At 35.1% G+C, this 19732-nt stretch overlaps 4 protein-coding genes across 6 annotated transcripts; 1 reads left to right on the top strand and 3 right to left on the bottom strand.

Moving 5' to 3' along the window:
- Positions 1–79: 79 nt before the first annotated feature.
- On the bottom strand, positions 80–1769 carry Rpl6 (ribosomal protein L6). Its single transcript, XM_076809002.1, has 4 exons — positions 1661–1769; positions 910–1113; positions 562–835; positions 80–480 (listed from the first exon to the last, which is right to left on the bottom strand). The coding sequence occupies exons 2-4, from the start codon at positions 1111–1113 to the stop codon at positions 134–136; spliced, it is 825 nt and encodes a 274-aa protein (XP_076665117.1). The 5' UTR covers positions 1661–1769; the 3' UTR covers positions 80–133.
- A 1139-nt stretch (positions 1770–2908) lies between these two features.
- Rb (adaptor related protein complex 3 subunit ruby) lies at positions 2909–7717 on the bottom strand. Its single transcript, XM_076807905.1, has 10 exons — positions 7221–7717; positions 6822–6897; positions 6161–6742; positions 5789–6085; positions 5412–5679; positions 4393–5088; positions 4055–4324; positions 3709–3980; positions 3253–3617; positions 2909–3148 (listed from the first exon to the last, which is right to left on the bottom strand). The coding sequence occupies exons 1-10, from the start codon at positions 7358–7360 to the stop codon at positions 3001–3003; spliced, it is 3114 nt and encodes a 1037-aa protein (XP_076664020.1). The 5' UTR covers positions 7361–7717; the 3' UTR covers positions 2909–3000.
- A 1418-nt stretch (positions 7718–9135) lies between these two features.
- Positions 9136–10594, bottom strand: LOC143366672 (MICOS complex subunit Mic10). Of its 2 annotated transcripts, none has more exons than XM_076807907.1 (4): positions 10533–10594; positions 10045–10127; positions 9906–9953; positions 9136–9387 (listed from the first exon to the last, which is right to left on the bottom strand). In XM_076807907.1, exons 2-4 carry the CDS (start codon positions 10121–10123, stop codon positions 9245–9247), a joined length of 270 nt encoding a protein of 89 aa, XP_076664022.1. In that variant the 5' UTR covers positions 10124–10127; positions 10533–10594; the 3' UTR covers positions 9136–9244. The 2 variants fall into 2 exon arrangements, with proteins under 2 accessions (XP_076664022.1, XP_076664023.1); XM_076807908.1 differs by lacking the exon at positions 10533–10594 and adding an exon at positions 10345–10390.
- Positions 10595–11581: 987 nt separating this feature from the next.
- On the top strand, positions 11582–17566 carry L(3)80fg (dnaJ homolog subfamily C member 16 l(3)80Fg). 2 transcript variants are annotated; one of them, XM_076807865.1, is made up of 13 exons: positions 11582–11732; positions 11831–12061; positions 12966–13032; positions 13108–13301; positions 13402–13682; positions 13780–13970; positions 14054–14388; positions 14463–14766; positions 14845–14993; positions 15209–15433; positions 15509–15722; positions 15793–15900; positions 16721–17566. In XM_076807865.1, exons 2-13 carry the CDS (start codon positions 11898–11900, stop codon positions 16844–16846), a joined length of 2358 nt encoding a protein of 785 aa, XP_076663980.1. In that variant the 5' UTR covers positions 11582–11732; positions 11831–11897; the 3' UTR covers positions 16847–17566. The 2 variants fall into 2 exon arrangements, with proteins under 2 accessions (XP_076663980.1, XP_076663979.1); XM_076807864.1 differs by having other exon boundaries at positions 11585–12061; positions 16721–17471.
- Positions 17567–19732: the final 2166 nt, after the last annotated feature.

Here is a 19732-nt window from a genome sequence, read left to right as displayed (position 1 = left end):
ACAATGAAGTATTTGCCTTAGGTACCGTATTCGCTAGAAACAACACTGGTTACAGTGTACTAATAAGGTAATAAAATAGTTCTTTTTCATATTTCTTCTATTTATTGTGTATTTGTATTCAAACCATAAAAGATTAGAATTTTAATCTGTGCGGATATTGACTGCTTCTTAAGCCAAACATCGCCGACAAATAAGTGAACAGCATTTTCTTCTCTTTGTTCCTCTTAATAGCAGAAATCACATATTTATCAACCAGTTTCTGGTCAGTTTTCCTCTGGTCGGTTGGTTTGTATTCGTCCTTCTTCTTGGTGAAAATATCACCTTCCTCCTTCTTCGCACGTTTCTCACGTTTCCTCTTGAAGTAATCGTCATTCACATGAGCTGGCAGCTTCAAACCAGCAACGTTGATGCTCGTAGAAGTAGCGATCACATAGTTCTGGCTGACCCTTCGAAGGGGGCAACCATTAATCAAGAACGGACCTGTTTCGGAAGACATTCAAGTTAAATTTCGCTTTACAGATTCATTGGGAATCGTACAAGTGAATGTATCCCAAGCCTTACCGGTAACTAAAAGTAAGCCGCTCTTAAGTTGTTTTAAGAACACTACTCTCTTCCCTTTATGAGCTCCGGCGAGTAAAACGCAAATCGTTCCTGGTTTCAAAGTGGGCCTCAGATAGCGCTGGTGATCTCGGAAACACTTCTTTGCATGATGCACGGTTACTGGATCTGCAGTGGGATAGTTCGCACGTCTTTTCTTTAACAACACGATACGTTTCTCTCCGTTCTTGTCACCACTGATCTTCTTCTCAATGGTCACTGGTTTCTTAGGCTTAACCTGTTACAAAATATTAATGCGCACATCAAATACGAGTATAAACAACATCGAATGCTGTACGTAACGTAACGTACAGTTTTGGGAGTCTTCTTGTCAATGAATTTGTAAATGGCTTTCTTGTGGAACATGCGGGTACGGCTGAATCTGTAAACGCCATTTCCTAGATCGTAGTTCCTTGGCCTGATTCGACCTTTCTTTCCACCTTTCTTGTCCGAAGATGCATCTGCCTTCTTCGGAGATTCTGCACTCGTATCCGTTGCCTTCTTTGTGTCAGCCATCTACAATGTGAATGCACATTACTAACAACCCAAATACACGTATGTAGAAAATACCCGAATTGGGTGTTAATTTCCTGTTGGAGTAATTTTTGTTCTAGAGAACATATAAGTTCTATAAAATATGCGTGATATTAGTGTATATCAATACTCAAACTACTATTGCATGTATTATTGTTCTCTCACAAAGCATGTTTATCATGTCCCGTATAGGTTAAGTGATGTCACGTTTTTATTAATTCAAACGTAAACTATAATGGGAATATACAAAAGAATTAGAGCAGAATCTTGTAAAATGTGATTATAACTTAAAATCAGGAAAATATATAGCGGATTTATCTGTTGGAGTAGGGAAATGTCAAACTTTAACCTCTTAGGATATTGGATCCTTAAATGTTAGAGGAATCGTGAGATTAGGAAGAAAATATAGTATTTTTCTGAAAGAACGTTTCCGAAATGTATGATATTTAACAAAATATGCACCGTCTCTTTTACTAGAATGAAAGATTACTTCGATAATATTAGATCGGTTAATCTCATTGCATCTTACCCTAAATCGTGCGGCTAAAAGAGCCTACGGTATGTTGCCATCTATTGCCTATGCTCTGAAGTTAAAGTTACATATCGATACTTGCATCGATAACTTTCGATACTAAACGATTGTTTAAAAACGACTTTCTTTTGAAATACTTTATACTTGCTATTTATAATTAAAAATATATTGTCTGTGTTATTAATAAAAAAGAATGTTGAAAGAATTGTCTTTCGCGTTAATTTAGATAATTAGATAGTCGGCGTAATAGAGGTGGTTTTTCTTGCGCATCAAAGAACGTGAATATAAATTTTAATTTAATTTCTTATCTAACACTTAAAGTTTCTAAAATGGTACTGTAAATAGTACTTTATTATGCTGTATTAGTTTGATTCGTATTTTATGAAAACGCATTTTAAAAACTGGTGAGTATTTCGAAGCAATGATCTGTAATTCTATATTAATAAGGGAGAATTCCACTTACGCCTACATCATTCGCGCGGTCGCGATGTGCAATGAAAATCACGGGCGTTGCCCGTGTGTTTTTATATCTACAAAACTGCGTAAAAATAATTGTCAAGAAATTCATACTTTTCAAGTTATCCCCAACACCAATCCTTAATTCGATAATTATTTTACGCAGTTTTGTAGATGTAAAAAAAGATGCAACTTTTGTTTAAACTACTTTTCGATATCTCTCATCGGTTTCGAGATATTCCACGAAAAAGAAAATTCTGCATTTTTCTCGAGGGGTGATTTTACCCCATAAGACCGCACTATGGCACGAACAAAAAATAGGTTTTTGTTACGGATGAACTACTCTCCTTGCACACAGTGGCATAATTTTCTGAATTTTCCGGTTGCCTAATTTCCCTTGTAACTAGCTGCATTATATTAATAGACGCGTATCAGTGTCTGAGATGATAAATTGATCAACTCTACTTTTGTACTTTTTATTTCATGAAATTGATCAGTTTGGCTTTTGAGGGGCCCATATGTTATTTATAAATATATATAATTTTTATTTTGCCTCTGTTAAATACGAAAGTATATCAAGAATACATACATACCTTGAAGAGAGTATAATTTATAACAGACATATCTTAATTATTAAGTCAACATGGTTCATATAATTGATATTTTTTATTAAACAATAACTGCAATTTATTATAAAAAATTTAATAGTTCCATAACAAACATATTATGCTGGAATTTCTATATTTAATTAACTTATATTTGTGTATTATAATATATATATATACGTACTTATGTATACACCATAAAAGCTTTTCATTAATTTTATACAAGTGTAAATATATTTATATTTATTTCACGACGATAAATATAAAGTATTTAATTCACTTCAAATTACTTTTCAATTCATTCAACAAGATAGAACCTATTACCATTTTCTCGCAATTTACACAGATTTCCACAGAATCGCTATCTGTAAGTTTTATTGTCACTAATACCAACGACTTTGATGCTAAAGTGTGGGCGGCAAATCTGCAAGTAAAATAAAATTCATGCGATTGTACATAAAAAAAATCTTGAACTTTCACTTTCCTCTGGTTTTCTTTATTCAGCTAACTGACGCAAAAATTACTAACCTGATTTCTTCATCACTGCTAGATATCATCGCAACATTTGCGCTTTCAAAAATCATTTGAGTAAGAGCTTTCTTATTTCCCGAATATTGTACTTTCGTCACATGTTCGTTCATGCCCTTCAGCTTATTTTTCTCACTGACGAACATACTCTCCGGCAAGAGCACAGCTCGTATTATCTCTCCAATCGGTGCTTTGATAGTAACAGCGCACGAATACGCCTCTTCGCCAATTGTGAAGTTGATATTGAAATTTGCTGGCTGTGTGGAATCATTGAAATTGATACCCAATGTCGAGGATAAATTGGAATTAACTTCCAGTGACGGTATTTGCGTGAAGTCATGGATCAGCATACCTTTCGGTAAATTCTAAGCAAATCAAATAATGGAAATATTTTATGATACTGGAAAAATGTATTTAAGAAAGTAAAGTCCAATTATTAATATAATAAAAATTCACCTTTGTTCCTACGTGTATCTCTTTAATGATCTCGTTACCTTCGTTTGTAAACGTTAATTCATTGGTAACTAAGTAAGCACTTACTAAGTGCTGCGATCTCGTGAACCTGTATTCGATCTTTAAACCATGACCCGTGATACTATTTAATAATTCAAACTTTTTCATTGGGATAAACGAAGATGATACTTCCCTGATGTCGTTCGTAATGCTTGAACTGATTGGACTAAGAAAACCTCCTGCACTCAATGGCATAACCGGTGTCATTTGAATAACTGTAATTAAAGTATAAGATGGTAGGATATTTTGAAATGAATTCTTATTTTGCTTTTTTAATATTATATCTTACCATCGTCTAAATCTAGAAGAAGGTCAATGTTACTCTTCGGCTTCGCTTTTACGTCCTCGTTCGAAACTTTATCGTTCTTCTCGCTTTCTTCAGAATCCGATTCTTCGCTTTCGGACTCGCTGTTGGTTTCGTCAGATTCTTTTACAGATTTCTTTTTCTCGCTATCATTGTCAGATTTGTTAGAGTCAGACGTATATTCAGACGAATCGCTGTCTTCATCCGAAGAATCATTCGTTGAAGTATCGGAAGATTCATTCCCATTATCCAATTCTGAAATTTTACAATATATTTCAATTTCTACATTTCCTCGCTACGATTTCAATAATTCTAAGATTTACCTTCGCTTTCTTCGTCACTGTAAAAAGGTTTTTCTTGCACCTTTCCTTTTTTGTCCTTCTTATATTTTCTATAATATTCTTCCCTCGTGTCTTTAATATTACCGCTCGCAATATCTCTAACAGATTGATCAGGTGCTACTTTAGGGAAAGATGGCAAAGAACGGTAACCAGCACACGGCATATCCAAATAATGCGATAGCGTTCCCAACTGAAATTCTGAATTTTTGAATCTGGATGTTAAAGTTGGTGCAGGCTTCGGAGCTAAGAATATTCTTTTCGCAAGCTGCGGAAGCTGCTTGTGCTCGTCATCCTCAAAAATGAAATGTCTCAAAAACCGTGCGCGATCTCTGATGTCGTAATTCTGATCATATTTTGCAAGTTGGAAAACGTATTGACAAAATGGTTTGGTCTGCGCGGGGTTATTTAAGCAGAGCTTTACAGCTAGATTTAAAATCTGCAGCTTCACTATGTCCTGTTCATTTACGAAATTCTTTGCCATTTTCCTCAGGACGTCTGGTGCTATCTTAGGAACCCTATCCGAATATTCTCCCAAAAGCCACAAAATGGACGCTCTGGCTTGTGGTATTGTTATAAAATCCATCAACTTCGCCATATGTGCGATTATACTTTTATGCTCATTTGGTTGGGTTTGTAAAAGTTTTTTTATAACAACAACACTTTCTGCTACTATAGACTCTAAATAAAGAAGCATGTAAATGATTAGAATTATGTAAATTCTGCATGACAGTTAGTGTTCCTTCTCGAGAAATTTTATAATTGCTTATTTCTTATTTCTCGAGAAATACTGTTTTTCTCGTTATATATTACAAGTTGTGTGCAAATTGGACAGATAAATATTATCAACATTATTCCTAAACTATAAATTTTGTAACATTTTCTTCAATTTCTCGAGAATTCTCAAGAAATACGATCTGATTTCTGATTTTTCGAGAAAGAAAAAATATCGAGAAATCAGGAACACTAATCACAGCGCAATTGCACTCTGGGTAAAGACTTACCATCTCTATTACTCAGTAGCGAAACTAATCCGTTCAAGCATGTGTCGGTCACCTCTTTTATATTACTCGCGCACCTACCAATTGCTTGTATGCTCGCACCAACAAATTCTTTGTCGCTACTAGAAATATACGTCTGAAATTCCCTTAGTATAACTCCGATACTAGTTTCAGTCGCCAGATTGGTCAAAATATCCAACTTCAAAAGTTTTATATGCGTGGGATCCGAAGTTCTCACGAAGAATGACTTAAGAAAAGGTTCGAACATTCCCTGCACATAAATATTGACCATTACGTTTAGTGCGAAAGCTGTGGCTATTAAAACGAGTGATCGAAACGGAGTTCTCTGTACATTATTGTAATATTAGTACTTACATTACCTTTCTGGTAATTGATATGCTAGCGATGCAATGAAGAACGACACTCTGAACTTCCCTGTGCCCCCTTAATAGCCTTATTAGCGCTTTAGCAGCACTAATTACTTCGCTTTGCGGCGCCGTGTGGTGATACAATTGAGCCACTGCCATTACCACAGAGGCGTTTCTACTTTGTAAAAGGGGCTTCGTGTTTCGCAACAGTAATCGATGATCCGGATCTAACGATATTTTCGGTTTCTTCGTGTTAGACGAATCAGAATCGGAATCATAGAATGGGCGATTTTCATCATCCTCTGTGATCTGTAAAAATTATTTAAACGAATATAAATCTCACTTATATCTCGTTACAAGTAACGCTTAATAATTTATACTTACATCTGCATTGGGATTAATAAATTGTGTTCTCGCGTATCTTGTAAGCATGTTAACTATAACGACTTGGCCCCACTCGTCGACATCTACCAACAAATTACAGAGCTTTCTGTAATTTTTGTGTATTAAATCTATCCGTTCAGGGCAAACCTCTTCGAAAGCCATTACCGCCGAACCCACAACCAGAGTCGTTTTATCGGATAATAGCTTTTCTAAAACAGTTATTAACTCGTCCTTCTGTTCGGGATCTAAGGAGTACAGTTTTGGGATAGCGTGCGCCGCGGTCTTCCGAACATATGGAGACATATCACTGGCTGAATCTTTAATGGCAAGCATGACGATAGGTACGATCATAGAAACTCTTATACTCGAGAGCACCCTTAAAGCACTGGCTCTTATTAACTGATTAGGATCTTTCAACGCTCGCTGGAACGTGGAAATAGACAGAAGTGCAAGATCTTGCTGATCCTCCGCGTAACGGACTAAATAAACGTAAACTAATTTTTTCACTTCGATGTTCTTAGATACAACATTCTTAACTACGGCCGGAAATAATTCAGATGCGTCCCTTCCCTTCGCTATCATCTGAAACAGAATCCCATCGCCTATTAATACAAACTTAAGCTATAATTTTATACCATAGGCATGAAATATATCTAATTACCCCAATTATCCGCTTCATAGCTTCCAGCTTGAGTCCATCTTTATTACTGTCCAACATTTGTTTTAAATCTTCGTGCCTGAATTTAGAGAAATACTTGTAAAATATCTGGGTTATAAACCGTAAATTAACATACTCCACAATAATTTGTGTCCCGAATGTGCCATGCGAAAGTAGAACGTGAACGATACAATAGAATTAAAGATCAAGCTTGTAAATAAACATTGTACACAAAGGGAACGTGAAATTTGTTAAACGAAATCGTTAATTAACTAATTCTTCTACTTAAAATATTTAAATACTGAGACTGCTCGTTATATAAACTATAGTATTAAATTATAATATTTTCTGCAAGTGAAGTATTAATATTTAAAAGCATAATGTTCGAAAGGAAATATTTACTTTTTGTAATCGGAATGAAAGAATCCACCAGAAGCAGGATCAGTCGCAAGTTCCGGGTCCCCTGTACTTGACGGCCTGTCATTGCTGTAAGACCCTCCGTTATTCGATAACGAGTTCGAAATAGCAGCAGTTTGAAACATTTTTCTTTGCTTTCGGTTAACGCAATGCAATTGTTCTCGTCTGATATAGGCTTCTCTGTACTCACAGAAGTCTTTAAAAATCTACAAGTCAGCTTCACCGAGCGTTAGCACATATCCATCTTGTTTAGATCTGTTTAGATCCGAGCTAGCTCTGCTCGGTAAGGATTCTCCCTTCCTATATCACATATATCGAAACAGAATTTAAAAAACGTCAATCCTCAGCATACACACGATCCTTTTACTAATAATTCTTCCCAGATACGCTTACTTCGCGCATTTTATCTTCGTGAAATCGAAATCACAAGAACTGCGGCGTTCCTAAAAATAACAATTAAAAGATTGAAACTTTCACGAATCGCACACTGATAAGTCACTAGAAATGAATATTTCGTGCGCGCACGTATTCCAGCGCGGGAATATTTGATTATAACGATTATTAAATAGAATACAATGTAGCTGTGAAATTATAATTATTGTTGTTTGTGTCGCATTATTATTGCTATTACTATTTAGCATACAAGTATATACAGGGTGTGCTAAAATGTGTGGCTGTAACTTCAGGAGTGAATTATTGGGGGCATGAAGATAATGGAAAAAACTTCGTACAAATATTTGTCCTATTCAGGGCCGGCGGAATCCATTATGCAAGTTATGCGCCGCATAAGGGTGCCAGCTAAAGGAGGCACTAAAAAAACTACTTACATATATCGCACGCTTAGTAATAAAAGAATCCAATTCCCACATAAACAAAATGTAATTCTTTTTTATATTGTACTCCGTAAAGGAAAAACATATTAAATAGAAAACCGGTGCTAAAATTTGGGGGCGCCAAAAATTTTCTTGCATAAAGGCGCCAAAATTTTGTTTGCATAATGGCGCCAACCATCCTCGCGCCGGCCCTGGTCCTATTAGGGCGAATTCCACTTACACACAAATCGCCCGTGCTCACAACCGTAGGATTTTTTCGTTTTTGTAATAAAATGAATATCATAAAGTATATGTTTCTATTTTCGAGTCATGATTTATAGTTAAAAACCTGTATTTTCCAATAATGGCTCAATTACAGATTTCTCTTCCAATTTCATGACACTTTCATACATTTTGTAATGTTAACCACGGGCGTTGCGAGCGATTTGGGCGTAAATAGAATTCACCCTTAATCTTGATTCTGAGTAACGAGCAATTTTGTATTTTAATAATTTTCATCACAAACTGAGCTAGTATAACTGAATTTCACTCAGTTCAAAGACTTGTATGTTTCGAAGCGCTTTGAAGTTCAAAAATTGAGTTAGAAACTTTGTATAAAATCCAAGGCGGTCATTTTGTGCACTTCGTTTAAACAATATTTTATGCTTGTAACGAGGATTATTGTATAAAAAACTGCCGTAGCTCAGGAATAAGATCAATTGGGCCAAATGTTAATATGTACGGAGGGCAGTTTTCGGATCGTCGTAGGCCCTAGGCATTTTTGCATAAAAACTGTTTTTGTAAGCACTTTCAATTCATTGCTCACGTCATTCAATTGTTAATATATTTACAAAAATTTTTCATTACTTTTGGGCTCCCAGGTTATCCCTGAAATTATGCCCACATGTTTTGAAACACCTTGCATGTATATATATAGTCTTACTTTAAAATGCAACAGTAAAAATAATAAAATATTTGGTGTACAAAATAAATGTGGTTTATTCCATTTCCTTATCTATCTGTGTTCCTATGAATAGTCGAAAATACACAATGAATAAATATTCTGTTTTCCAGATTGATTGTAGTAATTTAAAATTATTGAAGGTTTTATTCTTGTATGACACTATAATACAATTTGAACTAGTATATTAGTATATGTTGTGTAACAGCATAACAATGTTATTCCAATGCGGCTTGCTAAGAATTTTTCTTTCCCTCATCGTTTTTGTTACAATTTCTGGCCGCCTGTTGCCTTACAACGGAATTCAAATCTTCTTGACAATTAGAATATGCCATACCTAATCCGAAGCCTGCTCCAGTTATCACGGGCCATTTTCTTCCTAAAAAGATAATTGTGTATTTATAAAATCAATTGGTTGTTGTTCCCATAAGAATTTTTAAAGACATCAACAGAATACTCTTAATATTACTATAAACTCTACAGGCAATAAATAGTAGGTAATAATAATTTAAAATTTACAGTTGACCACAATTATTGGCGTAATGAAGAATATAAATTTACTCAAATTTTTAGACCAGAAAGAAAAATCTGCTTATGGAACTTAACCTATCCTTCATGCATAACAAAAGAACTGTTATTAATCAGGTTGAGGTTAAGACAAACGTATGTGTAACAATATATAACCATACTCAATAGTATTGAAAATACAATTTTAATCAGATTTTTCAGACAAATACTCCTTTACCTAAACCTTCAAGAATGTGCTTGGCTTCTACGCACAGATAAAAAATATGTATATGAATTAAATGCATCATCGTATGATCCGCGAATTTTGTTGAATTTAAAGAGTTATAAGCAATTTCTTAATAACTAAGTATTGAAGGAATGAAGTCTTACGTTTGAAGAAAAACAGGGAGAATACACTGCCCAGGAAAATTCCTCCACCTGAGAAAATGTCATTTGTATTATCAACAAGAAAGATATTTAACACCTTCGGAACATGAAATAACGAGTATAAATATTGCATGACATTTACCAAGTTTAAATAGAGCGTCTGTGATACAGAGATCCCATTTTCGTCCAATTTCGTCTTCGGCCCAAGTAGAGCTAGCCATTTTTCTGTATAAAGTATATATATATGTATAATATTCCGCTTGTTACGTCATACGTCAGTTTCTATTCCGCGAAGAGCTGTTTGAGGATTGATTATTTACGAAAGTAATATTAATGTGAATTTGTTATTTCTTCGATCGATGATATTGCCCGGAATAATGAATGCATATATACGCGTAATGCTACTAATGGAGAATGTAACGAACGTGTGATTAAGTAGTACCCATTTCGTTCAAATCGTCGGATGTAGGGATATGAGAGGCGTGTATATTGTTACATGTTGATAAATGTTAAGGGGGATGTATGGTTTATTATTTTCTCGCCACGTATCACGCGTAAACCTTATTTATTTAGGATCTGATATATCGAACAATTGTTTTGCCCCGTAAGTTTGTTAATTTCATTACAAACCGCTCGCTCTGCTCTTGTAGCTTTCAAAACACACTGTGGCGCCTCTGAGAACTTGATGGCCATATCGCTAATGAATATAAGAAGAAAATAAAGCACTAGACATTGCTAGGGGGAATTTCACTTACGCTAAAATCGCCCACGCGAATTGGGCGTAAGTGGAACACACTCCTAGGGCGGTATTCATAAACGTTTCTTAAGCAAATGCTTAAGATCATCTTCTGAAAGACGATCCTATTTCACTTAATTAAGGCATCAGGAATTCATAGACGTTGCTTAAGATGATCTTAAGCATTTGTTTAGAATAAGCAATTGCTTAAGTCACGTCTATGAATCTAGGCAGCATCTTGAGCAAATGCTTGAGATGGTTTTGAGAATATGTGACGTGATACAAGCATTTACTTATTTGAACATGATCTTCCTCAAGCAAATGCTTAAGCACGGACCTTAATTAGAAGACTTTTTCAGAAACTGAAGGACGTTTAAAAACAGGAAGTGCTTTTGTAATCGTGTGCAATGCGATTATATAGTCAGTGCCTGCGCCTGTCGAATATGTAGTGTTTCATAGAGTACCGTGCCTCTACGTGTTAGTGATGTGAACGCGAATTCCCATAAGGTGATAGGTCTATCGCTCTATCCTATACTTCGTCGATGTTAGTAACTAAGGGAGAAACAAGTATGTCACTCATATTTTTCCAAATATTCCTGTAAATATTCATTTACACCAAGTTCAACTAAACTGTATTTATACATTATAAATAATACTATGTGATATGTATAAGCATATTCGAATTTATAAATATATGGGTGGTATACATAGTTTCTGTCATTTTGTATGTAGATGATTTTATTTTAAAAATCATTTTCACACGTTGTTTATGTCGAATAGAAATGCCACTGAAATGTATTTCAGATTAATTTTTCTTGTCAACGCGCAACGAGAACGTATTTTTCGAAAGCGTGTTTGAAAATCCATAGAGAAACGTAGAATCTATTTTAGCGCCCTCTTGTAATCGATCCTACCCTTCTACTAGAGCATTCTAGGATTTAATATTCATTGTATATATATCGGATTTGACAACATGGTCATCCAGAAACATCACTATATACAACTGCAATGACAGAGTTTCCGGCGTAAAAATAAGCCAAATTTGTGCTGAACATGTTTGCTAAACACTGCAAAGAGAAAAAGGGATAGTTTTAGTAAATGCTGACTTCATGTTAAAGTGTTTATAATTCAATAGATATTGCACGCACGTTAAAACTGCGTTATAAATAATGTTATCGATTAATTTTTTAAGAACCTCCAAGGCAGTAAGCAGACGATCAAATAGCATTGACAGAAGAGTGGTTAATATAGATTTATTCATGAGGTTCTCGTTTTTTATCGTGATTTTTATTGTAACAACCCATTTGCTGTCGTCGGTTAGCGGAATCGAGTCATTGGGAAACCCATACAAAATACTGGGTGTCCACAAACGTGCAACCCTGCAGGAAATTCGAAAGGCGTATAAAAATCTTGTCAAAGAATGGTAAGTCCCAAGCATTAAAATCTATTTCATTGACAAAAATAACACGTTCGTGGCCCGAACCTCTAAACAGGGATCCATTTGTGCGTTCAAAGAAATTCTGAGTTTCTCGTAACCCCGAGCAGGTTGTTTGCTTTTCTAACTTCCATGCATTGTCACGCACAATTATAGAATGCATTACGCGTCACCATACATAATTCTATGTACATCATACATAGCAACGTACAATGAACTCTATTCGTAGCAAGAAGATAACACTGCGAAATAATTTGAAAACTGATATCCTCAGAAATACAAATATTGTAAAAATAAAAGCTGTTTGCGTGAAACACATTAACGTCAGTTTGTTAACTAACAGGAGCGAAAAGGGTCCATGGGTTGCCTATAGCAATTTCATGTTCTAAAGCGTGCATTTGGTCCTGAACTATATATAATGGATCATAACGTAGGCTCTGGCTACACCTCGCCTTGCCTCGTTTCGCCGCAACTTGTTTCCTCACTTTTCCTCGAGGAGAAATCCGCTGATCGCAGTCGCGATGAAGCAAGGCAGAGTGGGAGTCAAATAGAGGAATAAAATGAGCCGAGGCGAGGCGTAGAGCCTACTTTAAAGGGTGTGCGGCTTAAAAGTATTCTGACCTATATAAGAGTCAGGGGACTGTGAACATGACAACGTACTTTATATTTAGCATTTGTGTACCCTAACAAAGTGTACAAAGAATCTTGCACCTATATTAATTTGAATTAAATATGAAACTTGCTGTGCTGATTCTAGTTTAGAAATATGCGTAACATTCAAACATTAATCCACCATTTATTAAGAAGAAAAGTCTACTTCTAATTTATGATAGTAATTATTTTGCCAAGTAAGATTTGCCTTACGAGTACAAATTATACCGTATTTCTTTAGGCATCCTGATAAAACTGATCATCCTGGCGCGGAAAATAAGTTTGTAGAAATTACGAAAGCGTACGAGGTAAAGTCAATATCCAGAATGGGAACGTATAAGACCGGCTGTTGCTTATTTTAACATACAAATTCACTTATCCAGATATTGACTGATCCAGAAAGAAGAAAAAAATTTGATAATCATGGCATTACGGAAGAAAGTATTCCTAGGCAACGAAGGGATAACGGTCACTTCAATGTGTTTGATCCTTTGGAAGAATTATTTCATGGAAACTTCAAGTTTCATTATCAGAATCGTGATATTTCACTCTTTTATAAGATGAGCATCACATATCGGTTTGTACCTTCTCTATAGGAACACATTACGCGGTGATGAATGTAATATTCGTGGAAGTTGTTGTAACAGGACATTCTCAGCATAATGTGTTTATTGCAGATCATTTGAAAATGTAATAGTACCAAAAACTTTTCATACACCTTATGTAATATTATTTTATTCCGACTGGTGTTTTGCATGTTTGCAAGTAGAACCAACATGGCGACGTTTAATCGATGAGTTAGAGCCGTTGGGCCTTGGTTTAGCAACTGCACATGCAGAAAAGGAATCTGCCTTGGCAAGAAAGTTGGGTATTCATTCGCTACCATGCCTTGTCATTACGATAGATGGTCGAACTAGTGTCTACAAGGAATCTCTTTTCAGCGTTCAGAAAATTGTTGGTGCGTATCTATAATACTAATATTTCATTTAACTCGCCCATGTTGGACATAAGATCATCATTTCGTAACGGATCTAACTGATCATTGTATTTTTCAGACTTTTTGCGAAACAAATTTCCATATAAATTAATATCTAATATAAATAAAAATAACGTAGACAGTTTCCTCTCAGGATGGATAGATAATCGAATTCGAGCTTTAATATTTGATAGAAAAGAATCTATACGATTACGATATCTTTTTATTGCATTTTACTATAGAGATCGTGTTGCATTTGGCTTCGTCCAGGTAAATATTTAATCGTACACGCTTGTTACAATACTATTCAGATTATCTCACTTTTTATTTATACAAACTTTGGTGTTTCTTAGACAGGGAAACCAGAAACAGAATCTATCGTGGCAAAGTATAAAATCTCTGTGGATCTAGACACGTTATTATTATTCAATGAGAATTTCGAGAAACCTATGGCGTCTGTTAGTATGAAGGATATATCCAGCGATACGATGCACAATATTATTTCAAATAATAAATTCCTCGTTCTGCCGAGACTTTCGAATCAAGCAATGTTAGATTCTGTTTGCCCGCCCGAATGGCTGAGGCCTCAGAAACGATTGTGCGCAGTTTTAATATCGCAACAAAATACTCCTCTCCACGACTTAGCCAGGCACAAATTTAGACAAGCAGCTTTGGAGTCATCTTATAGGTAACATTACTCGAGTAATACGGTAATAACAATTTCAACATTTTACAATAATTCTTGTACAATTTAACATGCAGCACTGAACGAGTTAGATATACATATGTATTTAAAGACACGCAACCAGAATTTGTATCAGCATTATCAACGGGAGAAGGCAGCCCCTTGGAGCCTTTGTTACATGTTGTTATTATCTGGAGAAGGGATGCGAATCATCTGAAGTATGAATGGTTACCTATCGGTTGGATCGAAGCTGCTCAAGATGAAAACCAGTGGAACGAAACACGCCGAAATTTAGAGCAAACCATACAAAGATTATTGCGAGCATCCGAAGCTTTGCCATATGCCGCGGTTGTAGGAGAATTAGCAGACGAACATGCACAGGTACGTGACACTGATTTCTGGAAGATCGAGAGTAATTAAATACCACACCTCTTATTTAACTTTATTGTTTCCATGCAGGGTACTGTAGACAAACTTATTGGCAAGGCGTTATTAGCTGTAGATTATATATCGGATAGTCTTACTAAAGAGCAAATCTTGCCTCTAGTATCAGTAATTGCCACTCTAATGTTAATCGGTGCTGCAGGATATGGAATGTCATATTTAGTGTAAGTAAGATCGTTCTGAAAGAAACAATATCACATTTATTCTGTACAGCTTTATTGTTTAGTTGCAAATGCAATATATGAATTTTTAAAAATATATTTGCGCATGATGTTGTTGCGAATATTTCTTTTTAAATTGATTTAGATTGCCTGAAAGAATTTGAATTTGAAGTATATTTATTTAAGCTGGTATTTCTTATAATCACTTTTGGTTTCAGGAAATTAGAGGAAGCGAGTGTTCAAGCTGAACGTGCTCAATGTAAGGATAACAGTAAGTCAACACCATCACAGCCACAATTACGATTACATGAACTACGTGCAGAGAAATATAACGGTTTAGTTCGATTGTTAAAACCAGGTTGTAGAACCATTATATTACTAGTTGATGTTCAAAGTAGACTTAAATTATTACCAGCTTTCCACAAAGCTGTGTGGCCTTATAGGTGGGTTAAACACAGTTTTCTTTATTATCTAAAATAACGAGAGCTTATCATTTAAAATGAATTATTTTCTTATAGAAAAAATAAGACCCTTATGTTTGGACATATGTCCCTCGAAAGGGGGCTAGATTGGTATAAGAAACTGTTATCCCTTACTTTACCAGAGCAGAAAGAATTAAATATAAATGCCAAAAATTGTGTTGGCACTGTATTATCCTTAAATGGGCACCGTAAATATTTTTGTATGTACCATGCTAAACATCCAGAGTGTAGTAAAGGCAAAGGTTCCAAGGTATGTATTAAAAACCACGGATTGGATATTTATTACGAGTGAAAATAAATTTCAATATTTCTGTCTACAGCGAATGGAACGAATGACAAAGCAGTTGACTCGAAGAACAGATGATGCAGAAGCTGGTGCATTTATCGGCTTCGACAGTTCTAATGAATCTGACCTTTCTGAAGATGAGGTACAAAGCATTTACATATTTTATATTTTAATTAGGGATGGGTTTCCCGAAGCGTTGCACCTTTTTCGTGATTCGAAACTCTCGAAGCTTAGATAAGAAAACGTATGAAATGAATGAATAAAGAATCGTTCGCAGCATGCCTCGAGAATTTGTATATTGTTATTTGTTTAACTATGGTCAATAGAGATTTATGCAAAAATTTTAGTCACTGCAGTTTTTAAAGCAAGATATTTCACTTACAAAGCAGAGTCAGCACTTCAAGTTTCCAGACTTTCAAAACCTTACAAAGTTTAGGATTCGAGTTTCGAGTATTCAAAAAATAGGTTTCGAACCCACCCCTATTTTAATGTTCATCTAAATAGTTAAAATAGTAGAATATTATGTATTGATTATTTTCAACGAATAATAGAATTTTTCCATTATACAATCGACATGCGTTACGAAAAGTAGCACGTTTCAGTTTTCTTACGAAAAACCGCACGTTTGTCTTCGTTGCGAAAACCAGCACGTTTGATTAGAGGGAGTTATTATTTATTAAACAATATTTTCAAAAGTTGAATTCTTCGATGCAAATACACTTTAACAATTTAAACTGACCACAAAATGTGCTATTCTTCGTGGCGCAGTCTAATATGTTCGTTTTCGCGGCGGAAGACCAAACGTGCTAATATTCGTCAAGAAATGATGCAATGTGCTTCTTTACGTGGCAAACTGAACCGTGCTGTATTCGTGAGAAAATGAGACGTGCTACTTTTCCTAACGCACGTCGCAATATAATTATCGAACTGAAATAGAATTTTACAAATTCCTTATTTTGCAGACTGGAAACAATGTTTTGTATCAGGACAATCTTTTGGATGGTTTACCAATGTGGCTGGATAGATTATTTGAAGGTTTGACACATCGTTATTATGTAAACTATTGGCCCGAATTCACTGCCAAGTAATTGAAAACTGGTATACATTCTGGTAATGTGTATACGTTTCGCAATAGAGAAAGGGGATCCAACTAGTCAACATATGCCATTTTGCAAAGATCTGCAATCAGAAACATACGTCTTTAATTTTGTGCAAAGTCAAGACATGTCATTGTATATGAGACATTATTTATAAATTTACTCGCAATTTTTCTGTATACATAGACTTTAGATATTCCATTCGCCACAGTTGAGAGAGATTTCATAAAACGTCATCACGGTCGATAAAGATTTTCTAGGTCGCGTTATTTTTGTCGATTTTCATGGATAACGATAATCCTTGTCATTTTTAATATGATCTTAAATAATTCTAGTCGATGCCATTAAAGACATAACAGTATTTTATATTACATGTTTAAATATTAGCCAACGTATATTTATATATTTGTAATATGTCAATACTTTCCGTTTCTTTCGATTTCTTTTGGCATAATGTATTATGGGTATACTGCTACTTTTATACCTTATGTTACAATCATTTTTACTTTCCATCTTACATATGAAGTTTGATAAAATACGTTCCTGTACATGCGTCATAAATTTATACGCGCGGAAATTATTTTAGATGAACAACGACGATTATAATAGTCTTTTTTTTAAAAATGATGTACTATCTCACAGAAAAACTCCTATATTGGTATATGGAAAATTATTTTTTAAATTTGCTAATAAACATGTTTTACACCCTTGCATTTATATATGAAATATCATTGCCATTTGCGACAGTTAATACATCGGAGGAGTTACTATAGGTATATTGATTAATAGCGTATTCGGACGGTTGCACTGGTGCGCACCGAGTGTGAACTTTTTCGCTTCCGATTGGCTAAAACAGACTAAAATTCGCACTCGGTGCGCACCAGTGCGACCGTCCGAATACACTATAAAACAGTACGGCATCGTTAGAAAATTTTCAAGAAGAAACGGTAATTTTTGCTAAGCATAGAATGGATACTCTATCAAACTTTGTATGTATTACGTTAATATTTATGAATATATTTTTGTCTCTCCTATTAATAGATATTTATATTATCTTATTTATTTATTTTTTTCAGTCTTGTATTTTTATTTATCTCGTTGAAATTGGCAGCAAATGTATTTGTCGTATCTATTGATTTGTTGACACTTTCAAAGTGAAAATCAATGAGAATAATAATAATAATAATAATAATACGTGCTTTATACAGCTCATATGCAGATAAAATATAATAAATACTTTATAGTTGGTGGAAAGAGAATAATTAATATTCTCAGATAGAACAATACTTTAATACTAAATAATACAGAAACTAGTCCCTTTTTCAGCTATAATTAAGTAATTTATAACTTTAGATTATATTTTGAATAATTACAAAGATCATTGCGCTATCCATTCGAACATCAAGTCATTACGTAAACAATGCCGCTTACAATACTTGTGTTATGAAATTAAGAGGGAGTAATGTATACAATATTTGTTAAACTCTAATATATTATCTATTTACATTTTAAAATAGTATTACAGGTTTTCTAAAATCGGATTCACTCTTTGAAAGGGTATATGAACTCTATTTTCCGAGTTCTTATCGCGGGGAAGCCAGGAGCTCTATTTATTCCACCATCTGAAGACGGCACTCGAGGAGGGCCTAGATTAGTTTTTGTAAATCGTCCATCCGTGATTCTAGGCTCCCAATGCGATACTCCAATTGCTTAAGATCTTGGGCACTCTGATCGTCGAATGGATGCTGCTGACATGATAGCTCCAAGAAGGTTTACATAATACAGTGGCAGACGAAAGAAAGTTTACAACTTTTAAAATCGCTGATTTCGGGAATTTCGCGATTTTCGATCTTATTCTGCGATCTTTAAGCGTTTGTAGCTCAGAGCAACGTTAACCGATTTTGATGAAATTTTAGGCATGCATACAACTTACATCAATCTACAAACGGGTTTTCTGAATTTTCATTACAGGCTCACAAATAAAGTTTAAAAAACGATATTTACTATTTTTTTGCTATTCTGACCATTTTTTTCAAAACGACGAAGCACGTCACGTAGTAAACTAATCCTTCTAGCTTCTAAAAAAAAAAACTAATGTCGTTTGGACCAATTCTAAAAAAGTTATGCGATTTTAAAAGCTGTAAAATTTCTTTTGTCCGCCACTGCAGATATTTGAGTCGATGTTAACTCCACACCTCTTGTTAAACAAATCCTAGGCATCGCCCATGGGATGATGAACTCGTGATCTGAATGGTAGAGGTGTAAATATTCGAATAATTTCTTCGAATATTCGAATTCTCTGATGCATCACTGAACAGTAACATGTTAATTTGATCTGCGACGGTCCCCACGCACTCAGATATTAGGCAAGTATGAATGGCATGTGTTTGAACGGTACAGAAGCAGGACAAGGTAGCTTCAGATGTACAGGGTGTTCGACGTCAGGTGGGAGTCAAGTTACAGGGTGATTTTATACGACAAACTAAGACGAAAATCAAGAGTAACGAAATTGCGGTGAGGGCTCCGTTTCTTAGTTAATAATGTTTAAAAATCTCGGTCAGGAACGCCTGAAGCACGGCAATTCGGCGATCAGCGGCGCGCGTTGCGTAGGTCAGTAAGGACTTGTACAGTCACCGTCGGAAACCAACGATGCATGAGTAGCAATTTACCTCGTAAAAGCACTGATGAGTGCGTTGTTCTTGAACGTCTCGAATCATTGAGCACCAGAGATTTTTTAATTGCTCAACTGAATAATTAAAAAATTGAGAGGAGTATTTTTCAGATGGCGTTCAATTGATAGCTAGTGTCCCTAATGATGTTATTCGGGTGTTTCGGTATTTCCAGTGACTCCCTGTACTTTCAGGGGCAGTATCCTTT

Source organism: Andrena cerasifolii, chromosome 3 (genome assembly GCF_050908995.1).
Source record: "Andrena cerasifolii isolate SP2316 chromosome 3, iyAndCera1_principal, whole genome shotgun sequence".
Taxonomy (NCBI): domain Eukaryota; kingdom Metazoa; phylum Arthropoda; class Insecta; order Hymenoptera; family Andrenidae; genus Andrena; species Andrena cerasifolii.
Note: the sequence above shows the minus strand (reverse complement) of the source record. Positions and strands in the feature narration are given on the sequence as shown.

What these genes read in the sequence shown, in the direction of transcription:
- Rpl6 (XM_076809002.1), bottom strand. Translation starts at nt 1,113, where the DNA reads ATGGCTGACACAAAGAAGGCAACGGATACGAGTGCAGAATCTCCGAAG. An exon ending in ACAAGAAGACTCCCAAAACT is followed by an intron (nt 836 to 909) that starts GTACGTTACGTT and finishes ATTTTGTAACAG; the next exon opens with GTTAAGCCTAAGAAACCAGT. An exon ending in CGGCTTACTTTTAGTTACCG is followed by an intron (nt 481 to 561) that starts GTAAGGCTTGGG and finishes CTTCCGAAACAG; the next exon opens with GTCCGTTCTTGATTAATGGT.
- Rb (XM_076807905.1), bottom strand. Translation starts at nt 7,360, where the DNA reads ATGTTTCAAACTGCTGCTATTTCGAACTCGTTATCGAATAACGGAGGG. An exon ending in TCTTCTAGATTTAGACGATG is followed by an intron (nt 3,981 to 4,054) that starts GTAAGATATAAT and finishes CTTTAATTACAG; the next exon opens with TTATTCAAATGACACCGGTT. An exon ending in AGCAGTGATGAAGAAATCAG is followed by an intron (nt 3,149 to 3,252) that starts GTTAGTAATTTT and finishes TTTTACTTGCAG; the next exon opens with ATTTGCCGCCCACACTTTAG.
- LOC143366672 (XM_076807907.1), bottom strand. Translation starts at nt 10,123, where the DNA reads ATGGCTAGCTCTACTTGGGCCGAAGACGAAATTGGACGAAAATGGGAT. An exon ending in AGACGCTCTATTTAAACTTG is followed by an intron (nt 9,954 to 10,044) that starts GTAAATGTCATG and finishes ACATTTTCTCAG; the next exon opens with GTGGAGGAATTTTCCTGGGC. An exon ending in CTCCCTGTTTTTCTTCAAAC is followed by an intron (nt 9,388 to 9,905) that starts GTAAGACTTCAT and finishes TTATCTTTTTAG; the next exon opens with GAAGAAAATGGCCCGTGATA.